The sequence below is a fragment of the Aythya fuligula genome, chromosome 3 (genome assembly GCF_009819795.1).
Source record: "Aythya fuligula isolate bAytFul2 chromosome 3, bAytFul2.pri, whole genome shotgun sequence".
Classification (NCBI taxonomy): Eukaryota; Metazoa; Chordata; class Aves; order Anseriformes; family Anatidae; genus Aythya; species Aythya fuligula.
The window spans coordinates 17288144-17304804 of NC_045561.1; the positions used below are offsets into that span (position 1 = coordinate 17288144).

Sequence of the window (16661 nt, forward strand, 5' to 3'; positions counted from 1 at the left end):
TCTTAGATGGCTAGCTTAAATTAATAATTCTATATATTGAGCGTGTACGTGAGAATTTGCAAAATCATAGCTGGATTACCCAATCATTAGAGTGGTCATTATTATTATAATGAACATTAGTAGACATTAGAATCAGCTTAGTGCAGAAACTGTGACTAATGTTACCCAGAATATTCAGTTAATGAATAAAATAATGAATGAAAACCCTTGTTGACTAGGTCTCATTCCACCAAATGCAGTGTGGTTGACTTTATCTGAATTACTGATTTCATTTAAAAAATAAAAAGGTAAGAATAAATAAATGCATAAAATCAAACATTAAAAAGCCCCAAAGTGTAGTTATTTGGCTTTTGAAACCTGCTTGCTTTCAGAAGAAAGCATATACAAATTGTGAAAGTGATCTGGAGTATGATGATACATTGAACAACTAGCAGAAGTTCTCGGGAAGTTCAACTGAAGGAAACCTGAATACTTGTTACACGCATTGTGTTTGAAGTAGGAATAATCAGAGGTTAATTAGCTATTAAACAAAAATTCAGAAGGGCAGGGAGAAACTTCAGGGTTTGAGAGCAGAGTGAAGTGTTGAGAATGTTTGGAGAAGCAGGGGGTTCTTTGGTTTGTTTGTTTTAATTGATTGTGGGGGTGGAAATTAAGTTGGAGTCTTTAAGCATAGTGTTATGATGGCAGATATTTAAAAGCTTTGAAAACCAACGGGGGAAAAAAAAAAAAAAAAGGAAAAAAAAAAACACACACACAACTATTTAAAAGCTAGAAAACCAACAGCAAAACAGTAACAAATCAAAAGACTCCAAGAACTCCGGGGTTCATATTTGATCAATCTCCGTAGTGGGAGAATGTTGCCACCTAGTGGACAACAAAATGGTATCTCAGCTTTAAATTGTACCATTTATACTTACTGTTTTTAATAATCTGAGGAGTATTCTTGAACTTGGCATACATTTTTGTAAAAATTACTTCCTTTCTCACCTTGAAAGCCTTGCAGTCTTTCTGTTCCTATTTAAACTCCATTTTCTTTTTCCCGTCCATTTCACTATGCATTCCCCTTGGTTGCCAAAGCATCTTATGCTGTTTCTTGCACCTTTTCCCACTTTTAAACTTTTAGTGGTTCGTATAGACATGGTCATCTTACCTGGTTGTCAAAATGTGTTACATAAAGAATTGAAAATATAGTACATCCAAAATGAACAAAAGCTGATATGCTGCTTCCATTGAGTTTTGGTATAGCTTGGGGGAAGAATACTGATTCATTCATATTAAAACTCTTACTGACTTTATTAAAGTCAGAACCTTTTGGTCTTGTTTTGTTCTGTTTTTCCCTAGGCCTCCTCCTTACCCTTACCTTCTTACTTGAACTAAATTGTAAGCAGGCGACAAAGAAAATAAAGCCCAAAGCATACCTAATCGTTTACTTTTTCATGTTGGTTGAGAGTTGTGTGTCAAGTGGTCATTATCTTTGCCTCCTCTGTATTAAAGCAATCATCCCTAAATAAATCTTAAACACACACCGAGAAGTAACTGCAACCTGTAGATGTTTAGCCCATAGCTTTTGCTGTGGTGAAGCTCTTCTCTTTTTTCCAAGCCCATGGCAGTTGCGAGTGGGTGCTTTCTGTCTTGCCTTCTGGCTACTATCTGTAAATCTTTGCTGAAACATTGTGTTATTCATATTAATTAATGGTAGACTTCGTTTTGTGGTGTATTGTTTTTTTCCCCCATTTCCTTATATTTTATGATTTTTGCTTTCTCTTCTTTTTTCTGTTTCTGGTTGTTGTGTCATTGAAGAGAATTTTGTTTGTTCTTAGATTGTTTGGTTAAAACATTTTTTTCTTCTAATGTAATTGTCTAGGGTAAGTGATGAAAAAGATGCTCGAGGTTATCTTCAAGCCTTGGCCTCTAAAATGACAGAAGAACTAGAGGCCCTGAGGAACTCCAGCTTGGGTGCAAGAGCTACAGTAAGAGTCTAATTTCATATGTTAGATTTTGTTGTTTTTTCTTTAAAAAAGTAAAATTAAAAAAAAATAATAGTTTCAGCTGCAATGATAATTTGTCTATAGAGGCAGTATTAGTCAGAATTTAAACTTTCTTAGAGCTTCCCTTCTGAATAACTGAATGCCAAATTTATTTTTTATCATTTATTAAAGCAGTAGTATCTTCATAATGGGATTTTTATCTCTGATATTATTGAAGTAGCTACTTTATAATCTTATATTAGTCTGTTGAAGGAAATGTATACTTGACGTCATGGAAACCTTGAAGTCTTTCCCTTCTGAATGTCCTTTGAATGTTCTTTGTCCTTTTGATTGTCATTTGAACTGAGGCACATCAAAAGTAGAATTCACAAAGTCTCTATGATTTTGAGACTGACAGTGTAAGACATTCTCCTTGCCTATTTGTTACTTGAGAGTAAAAATCATAAGAGTACTCTCTAGTATTTAGAGACTTAATAGACAGAGATATAATAGACTGAGAAACATAATTGTTGAAGTTAGTTACATTCCTTGTTTTCTGCCTTCTCTCCTCTTACTCTTCCTTCTCCCCTTTTTTTATTGCTTTTTTTAACTAGGATATGCCCTGGAAGATGCGCCGCTTTGCAAAGTTAGATATGTCTGCAAGGTTGGAACTACAGTCGGCTCTTGATGCTGAAATCCGAGCCAAACAGGCTATTCAGGATGAGTTGAATAAAGTCAAAGCTTCCTGTATCTCTACAGAGTGGTAAGACTGAATTGTTGTAATGGAAATTTACTTTGATACCTTCCAGAGAGTGTCATCAAATCATGACTTTAATTATCTTGTCTATCAAAATTTGATAATGAATGATATGCCAGTTTCTTTTATCCAAATGTGAACAAAAGACTTTATCTGTATTTATTGTGTGAGCAGTTGAATACTTCCTTTGAAGATTTGGAATCCTGAAGACTTTGAGGGGATACCTTGTCTTTAATAATGGAATCTCTCCTAGTCGTGATGAAAAATTCAAATGCAAACAGAATTTGTTTTTCTATCTTAGAATATATTCTTTACCATGGTATTAGTAGCTGTAGTGGTTTATCTGACAAAATGCAATTATTGCATATTGGTTTGCACGGCAACAAGATGTGCTTGTGGGAAGTCATGAATGCTTTTGTTCATTCCTCGGATCTTTTTTTTTTTCTTTTTTTTTTTTAACTTAAATTACAAAATCTGTTTTGAGGAGGGTGAATAGCTGAAGAAGCTATTTAGAAGCTGTATTTGTCTAGCCGTAGCAGGACATTCCATTTCTAAGTCTCTACTTTCAAATCTACTTCAGGAGTGCCTAAGAACTAGTACTAAGGAAATCTCTTGGAATCCTGTGAACACAGATTTAGTGGCACAAGCCTTCTTCATAGGCATTCACTATTGAAGCTGGCACCTGTTGTTTCTTTGCTTGTTCGGACAGAAATCAAAGACAGAACATGAGATTTTCTGTGCCTTCAAGAGAATCCCATGTTTAAAGAGTGTTTAAGAATAAGCTTGCACTGCTGCTAACAGTTGCAGCTAAGTTCTGCTAAAAAGAAGGCTTGAATTTCTTTAGCAGTGGTTCTGATCCCTACTACAAGGTATTAATTATATTAAGTAAAGACGTTTTATAGATAAAATGCAAAAATATGAAGTAAAAAATAACATACTAATTGCATAGTTTCTGTGATATGTTGTAATTTGATTTAAACTAAAGTATATGTGACTTTGCCATGAGAAGAACTGCACTGTGATGTGATGGTAGTTACATTTACAAATTATGAATCTCACCGGGCTAGAGATGTAGTGCATGCAAGTCGTCTGAGTTGCTGTAGGTTGAATTAGGTACTCAAGCTAAAGCAGGAATTCTGAGCCTTCTCTTAGATTCATACCCATTCTGTTCCTCTCACTGTTTTCTCTACAAGAATGATTTTTGTAGTAGCAATTCTGTCAGCCTTGCAGTGTCTGAGCTTGTAGAAGGACAATAGAAGGTATGGAAACTGCCCCAAGCAGAGAAGGGATAGCATGCGATGTAAGAATTTCAAATACAAGCAAAATGAAGGATTTCTCTGTCATATTTGAGGGGCACTCACATGTTTTAGAGCTTTGGGAAATCAGTTGGACAGAGTTGAGATTCAAGTATGTTATCTGTGAAGGGGGAATGAATGCCCTGTCCACCTCAAATGGGAAATGTTACCTTCACACCAGGTAACATGATGATAGGCAGTAGTGTAGTTCCTCTAAGAACAGAGAACCGGTGTTTTTTTGATAGGCAAGGATGAGAAGTGCTGTAGAAATGCATAGTAGTGTTACCTATCTGCTGCGAATCAAAAAACACTGAAACAACTAACTGTAAAATAACTGAGAGGAAAACCAGTTCTACAAAATCTGCCAGTATCACAGGCACTATGAATTAACCAATTAAAAAAATCAATTTGTAATTTAAAAATACACGTGGTCTTTTTTTTCTTGAGCATAAGATGCAGGCTCAAAAAGTTACTCATAAATTAGAGACATGAGCCTACCTAGTGGGTAAACAAGGGTAGTTAATGCTTGTTCTTTTTTAAGATACCATACTGAACAGGTCCAAACAGGTTTCTGAATTTATTTTTGCATTTGATGACATCATGCAGCTTTCTGGGCATTGATTTTTAACTGGGCAGTAGTCCAAATTGCATGAAAAGCTGGACAAAAAAAGAGTGACTTGTATCATGGGTTCTCAATATTTACATAGTTTTTTTGTTTGTATTCTTTTGAAGTAAATTGCAAGAATCTGAGAAGAAGAACTTGGAACTGCTGACAGATATTGAAAGGCTGAAAAAGGAGACAGAAGAGCTTAGATCAGAAAAGGGTATGGCAAATGATATCCAAATAAATAAGAACATATTTCACATTGGCGGGTATATCTTATCAATTAAGTGTCAACTTGCAAGTAAAATACGATACCAAGTGGTTTTGGTATATAATATGTGAGCACACCTGTTGCACGATGAGATGTATCCACAGCAGTTGCATTTGCACTTCTCATATGTATCCATTTTGTTGATATACTTGAAAAAGTAAGGTATTATCTGGGTTGGAACTGTATTATTTTTATTTTGTTTGTGCATGGTAACTTACTGCCAGAAAACTGCTGGAAGTATGATTTTTTTTTCTCCTTCATTTATGGATGAAGGTATTTAAACTTCAGTGTTGTGTTCTTCAGTGTTCTCCATTTATGAACATTTATGAAACTTTTGGACCCGTAAGAGGGGATACAACTGCAGAGGCATTCTGCAGTTCATTCATTGGTTTCTGGTCATTGATTGGCTTTTTAACCATGTCGTGAACAGTGTGGTCATGTTTGTTTTGCTGTGGTTGTAAGAGAGTTGTCTGCGATTTCTGCCTAACGTTACCTCTCTAATAACATCTGCCTTAACAGTATTTTGCATAGTTGCTGGGAGAAGAAATATTATAGTAAATCTGAAATGAAAAAAAAAAAAAATGAGGAAAGATTAATGATTTGGCTGATTCTTTACGTGTTACATAGTATCTCTCATACTTGTATCTTGTGAGTCACATGGGAGTAAGGAACTTTTCAGGCCAAATGGAATTATCTAATTTTTTATAGGGAATTGCTTGAACTTCAGAAAAAAATTCAAAGCCCTGACAACAATTGTTGCGTAGAGATTTAAAATATTGTTCAGCCTTTGCAACCTAATGGCATGTCAGTCAATAATGTATTGCAGATAACATTCATCTTATATAGTTAGGCATGCAAGTGCTGGTTGACTGGTAAAAATAATACAAGCCTATACAAAATACTCAAAAATCACTGGTGCTGATTAGCAAATAAACCTTAGGGAATTGTTACTTCTTCATCTTAATGCTTAGCACTGATAACAGATTATACTTCTGAGTGCTTGGAGATGAACTTTTGATAGCATCTTTCTGGAAACAATAGTGCTTTGTCATGGTTAGCTTTTATTTTTAGACTCTTGAGCTGTCTTAAATAATTTTGCATGGTTCCTCGGCTTCTGAAATCTACCTTCCCATTAAACAATCTATTAAGAATTCGTAATTAATATTTTACCTTGTATTTTTTCTAGTATTAATACATTATTATTTTTGTGGAAATAGAGATAAACATTTATTTATTTATTTATTTATTTTAAAGTATTACTCAATAAAAAGTTAATAATTAAGCTTTTTCAGAAGTAAATGACTTCTGTAATTATTCAAATATTTTGCTATAAATATACCTTAGTCCTTATTATCTTTGGACTTGATTCTCCCTTTTAAGAAGACACACAATTCGTGATTCAGACATCAGTATGTAAGGTCTTCAGCTGCCCTCAGTGTACTGTGATAGAGTAATTTCCCGTGTGTGCAAATCCATGTATATAAGATAATTTAGATCATCACATGCATCCCTTCTTCTGATAAGTATATTTTTAAACCTGGGAGGGGTGGGGAAAAAGATCAACAAAAATGAAAATAGCAGGTAATTTGAGATTTTTTTTTAGTCTTTTTGTAGGATTTCAGTGTATTTATGTAGGTATAGAGTATACATGTATGTCAAGAAACCCGTATTATCTGCAAATTCAGTATGTTCTCCAAATAGTATGTTTAGTATGTTTTTTGTGGAAATTTACTATTTGCTGTTGTCTACCATCTTGTCACGGTTGACTGTAGAGTGTGGGTAGAGTAGGGATGACACCTGCTGCATTAGTATTTAAGCCTGTGTGTCATTCAGTGCATGTTGCAAATAGACATAAGCACATTAGAAACTTGTTCCTTCTGCGTAATACACACATGCACTATGTTTTCTTGTTCGATTCACTCCACACACATCCTAGCTTAGAAATGGTTCATTAAACATTTGCTTCTTGCTTTAGTGGGTGTATATCTATTTTTAAAAAATCTTACTCTGGAAAACAGACCAAAAGTGACAGCTCATTGAAAAGAAATGGAGGTGGATTGGGTGGATACCCAAAGCCCGAATTCAGCAAGGCAAAGGTCCTCCACGAAGAGGTCATTTTTCTGTAGCTTAAAAACCTGCTGCTGTTTTCTAGGTGTAAAGCACCAAGACTCACAGAATTCTTTCTTGGCATTTTTGAATGCGCCTACCTCTGCTCTGGATCAATTTGAAGTAAGTGTGCAGCTATTTTCTTTCTCAGTTAGTCAATAAAACTTTTTACTGTTGCTATTTTATGCAGATTGTATGCATATTTGCTGATAGTTTGTTATTGTTTGTAATCATATTGCCCCATAGAGATCTGTGTATAACAATATGTGAATATTGCTTGTCATCTGAGGTGCTGGCTTTCTTCTTTGAACACTTGTAATCAAAGTGAATTCTCTCTATAATCTTGAATGCAGAAATTTTCCCAATTTTGTAGCAAACATATAAAGCAGAGGTGTTCAAATGGCCTTAGTTTGTGTTCAGAGGACTGCTAAGAAATATGAAGACTAGTTTGGTAAAAATGCGAGAAAATAGGTAAATAATCCATGAAAATGTTGGTGCTGTATATTTATTAGGTTGTGTTCATCTCTTGTTCATTTTCATTCACAGGTTTGTAGAATTCAGATAATTGCTGTTTGTCTCATCTCCACAGATCCTATATACTTAAAAAATAAATCTGTTTAATTCCTTTGTTACTTTTAGATAAAAGAGAAGTTTAGATAGAAAACTTAGAGGAGAAAAATTGAAACAGTACTGTACATTTCATATCTTCTATTTTAATCAACAGTAAGCAATGCATCACTTTTCTTTCAAAAGAACAGCTGGGGTGAAATATTGGTCAAACTAAATTCATGAGGACAAGGTACTACCTCAGTAGTTATACGTTGGTCTAAAATTTGCACTAGTTTTTTTCTGATGCATGTACAAGGTCATCACATTTAGCTATCAAAGACATCCCACATGTTACTGATCTTCCAAAATGTACTTACTTTTCATTTTGTATTCATTTGTCCATTGTTGTCTCATGAAGTCTTCACAATTAATACCATTTTTGATTTCCTTTTTTAACTATTTCTCTTACAAGTTACTTTTAATATAAAAATCCTGTTGGAGTATAGGAATATGGTTTTATTGTGTCATTGTGTTTTAATGCTGGAAAAATTTCATTTTATATGGGTAGTTTATTGATTAATTGTCTATGATAGGCAATTAATGAAAATTACTTAGGTAACTGTTATTGGCACTATTTATTTCAGTTCTTTATTTTTGCACTTTTATTTGCGCTGAACAGCTTTCTTCATCTTGCTCTTTTTTCTGTCTCTCTCCTTTTTTTTTTTTTCTGCTGTTTTCATTAAAATAGGATTCCTTTTCCTCCTCTTCATCCTCATTGATTGATTTTATGGATGACGTAAGTCTTTGACTTTCAAACCAGTAAATCCCTCAGTAAGAAAGATCAGTTGATTTGATTTGATTTGGAATATTCGAAATGGTAATGCGGTCGAAATAAAAGTGCTGCAAGTGTAGCAGAGAACTATTTCTATAATACTTACACCTATCTATATAGATAGACACACAGTTTTGAAGTCAGTGTTTTTCTTTATGTGCAGGTAAAGAAATCTTAATTTCAGAAGGGTATTTCTAATGGGGAGAAGATGTTTTGGGGCCTTGTCTACTGATATGACCTGTGGAAAATGGTTCTAAAAGCACTGGCATATTTATTTTATTTAGTTCTATTGCTTCATGTTATTATTTTATCATTAGTTGTTTCCAAAACTTTTCTGGTCACTTCAGTGAAAGTGGTGGTTTTTTTTCCATACAGTTAATTTCTGTCAGTTCAAATAAAATACTATTATATGCTATTAGTATTATATACTAATACTATTAATATACTTTTTAACCTATATTTTAAGAAGTAATCTTCATTATATCTGAAGTGACCTTCTTGATTTTTTTTATTGGTATTTGAGATGCTAATTTTTGATCTCAACGGTGTTTAAATATTTGTGCTGGTTAGTTGCATGCTAAGGAAATTAAATTAAAAGCTGAAAATTGACTGTATATATTTCTTCCAGACCAAAGTAATAAGCCCATATGTGTAAACACTAACAAACTTTTAAAATCAAAGTAAATACTGTGCATCATTTGTAGTATACCACCCATTGCAATTCTGTGTATATTGTGCGTACATATGCGTGTACTTTTATGTGTATATGTTACATACACATACACGCGTATTTATACGTAGATATTTAAAATACTAGAATCATATTTGCATTAAAATGCAATGTTATTAATTTTATTCTAGAAATGTCTGCTGTGAATGATGTAACAGACGGTATAGCAGATAGGCCTATACTACTGACTGAGTTTCCTTTCAGCAATTCTGAAAGAATGCTTTTCATCTAGATGTTTTTATCTGCAATTCAATACATACCTGAGACAAAATGAGAATGTACGTTTATGGTACCATAGTAGCATGCATTTGTCTGCATTTTTGTGTAGCATAGAAACCCTTGTCTTGCTGATACTGTAATTTTCTTACACCAAAAATAGTAATATAGTAAAATAGAGTTTCCTGTCTTGTTAAATGTGTAATAAATTAATATTTCAATTCTTCACTGAATTAAGGAAGTGTTCGGTATGTTGCCAGAGCATTAGGAACACTTAGTTTCTATCAGCAGGCTGTTTCATAAAAAGGTACCTTTAAAATATCTATTACTCTCCTAAAACAATGGTGAAGGGACTGGAGCAGATCTCCTATCAGGAAAAGCTGGGAGTGCTCAGACTTTTTAGCCTAGAGAAGGAGAAAGCTTGGGGGGGATCTCAGCAATTTTCATAAATACCTGAAGAGAGGATGCAAGCAAGACAGAAACATGCTCTTTTCAGTGGTGTCTAGTGTGAGGACAAGATGCAGTGGGCAAACACTGGAACCCAAGAGGTTCCATCTAAACATCAGGAAGCACTTCACTGTGCGTGTGACAAAGCACAGGAACATGTTGCCCAGAGAGTTTGTGGAATCTCCCTCCTTGGACACCTGGACATGGTCCTAGGCAATCTGCTCTAGGTGTTCCCATTTGAGCAGAGGTTTGTCCCCCCAGATAGCATCCAGAGGTTCCTTCCAACCTCAACCATTCTGTCATTCTGCAAAAACTTGTTAAAAGAGAAATAAAGTACATATGTAACAGGGTAATGGATAATTTTCTGTTTTGCAAGGTGAAACAGAGGACAACAAAGTTTTCCTCTTTGCTCTCTAGTTAGTTTTGAAGGACACCAATAAATACAGGATAAAGCACTGTTGTTTTTTGTTGTTGTTTCTTTTGTTTTAAAGAAGGCAACTTTTTTTTTCATGAGCTTTTACCTTTTTTTCTTTGCAAGTGAATAATTTCCAACTGTTGCCATACATCCTTTAGATCATTCTTCTCAGTTGATCCACCCAGATCAAATCTTTTTAACTAATACCCCAAGTTATTAGCATGTATATCATTGCATATGGATGGCTTGGCACATACAGAATCAAACCTCCTTTGGTATATTTTCAAGTGGAGTCCAACAGCTTTGTTTTCTCAGTACCTTTCTGAATTGGAGTAACTAGCTGCTATCTGGGGCCTCTCTAACACTGAGGCAGAATGCTTTCTGGCAAACCTGCTAGCAAAACAAGAGAGTTGGCTGTTCAAAGACAGGAAAAGTACCTTACAGACAAGTAGAACACTTGTTGAGTTATATTTCTTTATTGAAAGAGAAATGTCTGATGTCATTTTTAGTAGGTGGAAGGTAGTATAATTAAATTGTGTTTTAAAGTCAGTTCTGCACCCTTCTATAGCTGGGCAATTACTTGATTAATTCACAAAGAGATTCATAATACCTAGCCTTTCAGTTACCAAGATGAATGTTTATTTATGTTTCAACTACTGCAGCAGGTTCGATATCCACATATTTGACTTAAAAGATAGTAAGGGCCTCAAAAAAAAAGCAAATAAAAAAGGGGGAGGGGGGGGAGAAGAACAAAACCCACCCTCCCCTCTGGATGTGACCTCTGCTCTCTTATCAACATGTCTTTTTGACAGTAGTTGCTTTGTAGGGCAATGTTTATTGTAGCACCTCAAAGAGAATTAACCTGTGCTCAATCAAACCTGAGAAGTGTGGGGGCTCTTTAAATTCAGACCAGTGAAGAATTAGAAACCTGTAGGTTAGACTCAGGCAGTGCTGCAAGATAGCGTGGTTTTCAGGAAAGCCTGTCCTGTAATCAAGAACCCAAAGTAAATATTACTGATGGCCCATTATGTTTCTACAGCCTCTGTGCTTCATTATGAAATGACAGAGTGTGTAAAATAATATGCTGTTGTAGTTACGTCTTGCACTCTTTGCAAAGTCTCTGCAGACTGTTTAATGTATACATGTGGAAGCAGCACCCAGTTTGACCCATTGGTTACATGTGAAGTTTGTTAGGGTGGATAACGTCTCCTGTCTGCCATCCAAATAATGTGATCATTTATCACGCTCAGTGAATGATTGTAGTTAATTCTAATTGTATCAGTTAAGGAAAATGATAGCTTTGCATTTCTTCTGGAGAGCAGTAAAATCATTTGTCTTGCCGTCTCTGTAGCCTGCAGGTGTGTTGAGCAAGAGAAGTAGTAGCTCAGTATTGAGATGAGTAGCAGTCACTGCTGGCTCACGCTGTTCCTCCTCGAATCCTCAAAAAGATACCTGGTCAAATCGGTGGAACTGGTGCCAAAATCCTCATAGTTGTGAAAGTCCAAATGTCCAGAAATGATCCTTTCATCTCCTGTGTGCACCAGAGGTGTGAAAAGGAGTAGAACTGGGTTTTGCTGCCTGTGGTTTCTGATTGTGGTGTGGAGGGCAGCCATCCCCAATGACTCCACTATACTCATTTCTAAATCTTTTCCCTTATTTCTCCTGTGTGTTGCAGATTGTCTCTCAGTAGTATCATCTAGGTCTTAAGTCTGCTGTGTTCCCGGGAATTGTCTGATAATAGCAGTGTTGGGTGGTGGTTTTTGTTTTGGTTTGATATTGTTTTTTATTTCTTTTCAAGATTGATCTTTGTGTATCTCTCTAGCTCACAGAAGCAATCAACTTGTTTTATTCAAAGTTGAATTTGTGATTATTTAGTAACACTAAAACAATAACAAGCCATTTTCCCTTGACAATTATTTTCCTACTTGGTAGAAAATATTTTTTTTCTCTTGTTAGTAGCACATTATGAATTAAAAATAGCTTTCTTAAATCTTCCTGCAGTCTGCCCCCCATGCAGTCCCTGTGGGCCTTGGTTAAACTAAACAAACCTCAGGTTTGTAAATAACCACAGAGTAAATCATGTTCTGAATTCTCGTTTTTAAATACTCCACATTAGCGTGTGCTGAGAGCCCTGACTGTTCCTGCACATTCATAATTAAGTTTAGAATTCCTCTGGTTCTTAATGATTCTTTAAATTGGATGTAGTGAACCTCCAAAAGATTGCTTTATTTGTGTTATTGAGAATACAGGGATACTAACTACAAATCATACTTCTGTAGTGTAACATAGTCTGTAGTTTCACTGTTATTGTCTGTTGTAAAGCTACAAACTCTAAAATAACTGTTCCTTTTTTTGACGTTTCTTTCCTCTTGTTACCCCAGAATAGTGTTTTGAAAATTGTTTTAAAAATGAACGTGTTTGTGTGTGTCTAAACAGTACATCTGGAAATATACAGCAATGAATTTAGAGCTGAAGTATATGTCACTGTTTGGTTTTGTAACATATTCTCCTCCTTTCTTTGTTAAAGCGCTCTCCTTCCTGTATTCCAGCTAACAGAGGCAGATGTGTAAGAGGCTGTCTTACTCTATGTGGCCCTTTATTTTTGCCTGTTGTGTACATGCCTTTGTTTAATGTATGGATTACGTATATATCTCTCTGCATGTCTTGTGCTGCTGCTACTGCTTGCTGCTGCCGCTGCTGCTGTGCTTTTTGTTGTTTTACAGCTGTGGGCTAAAAGCTTCTGGAGTATTTGGTTTGGTAATACTTCCATGAGCAGAATATCGCAGTAACTAAAGAAGATGCTTTGGCTACTTCTTCATTTCACTATGAACATTCATTACGAAAGCTGATCTGGTTGATAACAGGATGGGAAGATGAGCAGATGTCAAATGAGGGCCTGTTTGTTTCCTTGACCTTTGGAGAGGACACGTAGGGTTACAAGAATTTCCTGTAGAAGGCAGAAGTTTGGCATTCAGGAGGCATGTCAGAGCAAATGACAGAAAATATCACAGCACAAAGATAAATAAATGAGAAGTAGGAGACTGAGTAAACGGAAACATTGAAGAAGGTGGGAAAAATTCATACAAGGAAGACATAGTTGTATGTGTTATAGTCTGTCGAGCTGGAAAGCTTTGTGGTGTTTCAGAAATTGAGGTGGATTTTAAAACATGGTTTTACCAAAACTTTGTACCTGAATTGGTGCCAGGTATGCCATGTCCACTTTGAACTCACTCCACTTTGAGCTACTTCTTTTGATTCTTTCATATATATGTGATAGTAAGACTAGGAAAGCATACAAAGCGTTTCTATTGAACAATCAATACATAAACAACAATACCCACAGCTCAAATAATGACCTAATGTAGTTCAAAGCACGCATCTCAGCATCTCAGTGTTTTAGGCAAGCTTACAGTGACTATTTTTGCCTGTTGTGGCTCCAATTCAGATGTATTTATACAGGGGCCAGCTTTGGCTCAGACCTTCATAGAATCACAGAATGGCTTGGGTTGGAAGGGACCTCAAAGACCGTCTAGTTCCAACCCCCCTGCCATGGGCAGGGATGCCACCCACTAGATCAGGTTGCTCAGGGTCTCATCTACCCTGGTGTTGGCACCTTCACAGATGACATTGTGTGTACCGATAAACACAGTCTGGTGGAAGCCAACAAGGCTGTTGCAATTTGATCTCAAATGTTGTTTTCATAATCCGGTGGCTTAGTTTAAGGCTAGTTTTAATGGTGCTAATATTATGGTCCACTTAAGCTTCTGGCCATAGCTGAGTTAGGCTTCTTTTGTACTTATTTCATCTCATTACAGTAAGGAACCTGAAGATTACAGCAGCCATATAGCTTAACACCCTGTTTCTGCGGTGAAGTTGGTGGTTAAATTCCCTTCAAATTCAGTAATGGTAGATCAGGTTCTGTGTGTTCTGGGGCAAAGTGAAAATACATTAGTAAATAGTTCAGCAGTTGTCTTCTAACCACAAAGGCTTTGTAACACATTCCCAAAAAGTTCCATTATTTATATTATCCTTGTACTAAATTTTTTAAGAGACACCATGAAAATTCTTTGGTATGCAGATACTACTTTGAAAGGGAAAGCCTTCTGAGTATGTGGAAATGTTTATGAAATAATAGATTAGATCTCTGAATTTAACTGAAAGAAGAGAAGGAACGTCCGCTTCTTACTATGAAAAAAAAAAAAAAGTCCTGTGGGTACTCCTTGGGCTTGCTTTTTTAATAGCACTGTTAGAAAGCAGCAAGATTTTTTGAGGTTAAATAGTCTTTGACTGGATTCTAAGTTATCACGTGTTCAGACTTGCTTTAAAAAAAAAAAAAAAAAAAGTTTAATTGAAACAATACTATGTGTCTTGTCTACTTAAAGGCATCAGTGTTTCTAATACTGGATGAAGCTTCCAGTTATAATTTGCTTCTGATAAATCTGAGCACAAAATGTTTACTGCTACTTTTTTGCCTCAGTACCTAAAGTACATGACTTATGTGCAGAAAATAGGTGTATCTCATTATCCCATGACGCAAATTATTTTTTGTTGTTGTTGCAGGCATCTTAATTTGCCTAAGTTGATTAAGCTGATGAGCATTCTCTATGACATTTTTTTTTGATTACTATGGTAAAGAAGTCTTCAAACTTAGCTCACTACAATCTAAAATAAGAAAAAAAAAATAGAGCAAGAGAACTTCAGCTGCACCTGTTCATTGCCATGATTTTCTGGGGAAGAGAACTCTATATGCATGTATAAGATTGGCATGGCGATATATTTTGTTCTCAAAAAAGTAGCAAAGGTTATTGAATTCCTAGTATGCTGTCAATGGCAAATTAAGAAAAAAAACCCACACTGGAATATTCAGATGCGTTCTGTAAAGGTTGCTGCATATTTTATTTTGTGTGCAAGTTACACAAATCCTTAGCAATGGGGAAGTGTTGATAACATTGCTCTAGAAAAGCCAGACATGCCGTGGAGCCTTCTGTAGGCCTTCAGCCTTTAATTTTATTATTAGTGGAGAAAAGCATCCTTATCTCACTTTAATTTAAATAAAAAATAAATCCAAAACTTTGATGTGGGGATGTCATGTTTACGATGAAGAATCTTGCATTCTCTGATTTTCATTCGATTTTTATTTGATTTTCAGTCTCGATTTTCATTTGTCTGATGAAGATCAGACAAAAGATGACTTGTTATCAGGACACCTGATCATACTCAGTGTCCTCTTGTTCAATATAATCTTGTTCTTGGCTTAGTTTTGTTGTGTATCAAAGACTAGGAAAATAGTCCCCTGAAGAAAATGTAGAAAATAAAGATGTTTCCCTTTTTGTAGTTTTGGTGGAGTACAAACCCCTTCAATTCTCTGTGAATATTGTTAATGCTAATTTAAGGAAATATAGTATTTGCTCTGCCTTTTCTGCTAAATACATTTGCACTGATTTATGTGGTTTATATGGGAATTCACTACTAACAAATTTCTAATACTGGTGGACAAAATAAGAGTAATGTTTAGAAAATAGTCACCCTTTAAAAATGCTCAATTACAAGTCTCCTTGAGTGTTTATCAGGCGCCTGAACTAGCAGTTCTTATGCATGTGCTCACCTCTCGGCAGAAGCCTTGGCGTCTTCATATTTAATAATTTAAATTGTGTTTTTGTAGCTTGATTAAAGAGTTACTTACACTGATTCTTTCTTTCTCAGTTTTCTCTTAGGAATTCTGCTGCTTCCTTATCTTATTTTGGTAAGAGTCAAGAAATCCATTTTAACGATGACTTTGATTTCTTTTAATTTTTTCCCCCTCTGGAATTGTTCTCCTAGATTGATTCAGTTGAGAATTTTACATTGTCTAATACACCATCACGGGATGAAGATACCAAGTCTCACCTCCATTCAAGATCGAGGTCTCCTTCTACAGCAAGCGAAACTGAACCCATAGAGGTATTTTTTTTTTTAGGAGTACCAGTTTTACTTCGCTGTTACAAATCTTTTTGTTTAGAAACTAAACTCGCTATACTGTAGGGACTATTTAGAACCCTGTAAATAACCTTCTGCACTGGTGGTGAGCTGTACTTTGGGGAATATTGAGTCCTTTTATGTATGGTTAGTTAGTTAGGGATGGGGACTATGGTAAATCAATTATTGGATGTCTCTGCATAATGTGTCCTTAGTTGCAAAAATTTAAGAATTATCTGCACAAAGATGATGTTACAATATAGTTTGAGAGCATGTTTTGGAGTCTTGCTTTGGAGTCTTGTCCATACAAAATATTAGCAAGGTTCTGCAACCGTAATAATGTATCATCCCCTTCCCCTGTTTAAAAAAATCAATTCTCTGATTATTTTATGGTAGAAAATAGTTGGTTAAATGGAGCTAATGCAAAACTATTCTTGCCGTTTAAGATGTCAAATATTTAAGAGCTGAATCTAGCACATCATTTTTATGACAAGTAAGATTTGTATTCCCGAGTCCT

General features: G+C 35.4%; 1 protein-coding gene across 6 annotated transcripts in view; it reads left to right on the top strand.

Moving 5' to 3' along the window:
* Window positions 1-16661, top strand: part of CDC42BPA (CDC42 binding protein kinase alpha) — a 150223-nt gene that overhangs the window by 104016 nt on the left and 29546 nt on the right. For 3 of the 6 annotated variants that reach the window (XM_032184439.1, XM_032184443.1, XM_032184444.1), the window contains exons 19-25: window positions 1865-1970; window positions 2582-2730; window positions 4752-4843; window positions 7047-7123; window positions 8298-8345; window positions 12717-12755; window positions 16010-16129. In XM_032184439.1, the coding sequence (XP_032040330.1) occupies window positions 1865-1970; window positions 2582-2730; window positions 4752-4843; window positions 7047-7123; window positions 8298-8345; window positions 12717-12755; window positions 16010-16129 (631 nt within the window). The remainder of the gene's footprint in view (window positions 1-1864; window positions 1971-2581; window positions 2731-4751; window positions 4844-7046; window positions 7124-8297; window positions 8346-12716; window positions 12756-16009; window positions 16130-16661) is intronic. The other 3 variants (XM_032184440.1, XM_032184441.1, XM_032184442.1) reach the window with 3 other exon arrangements.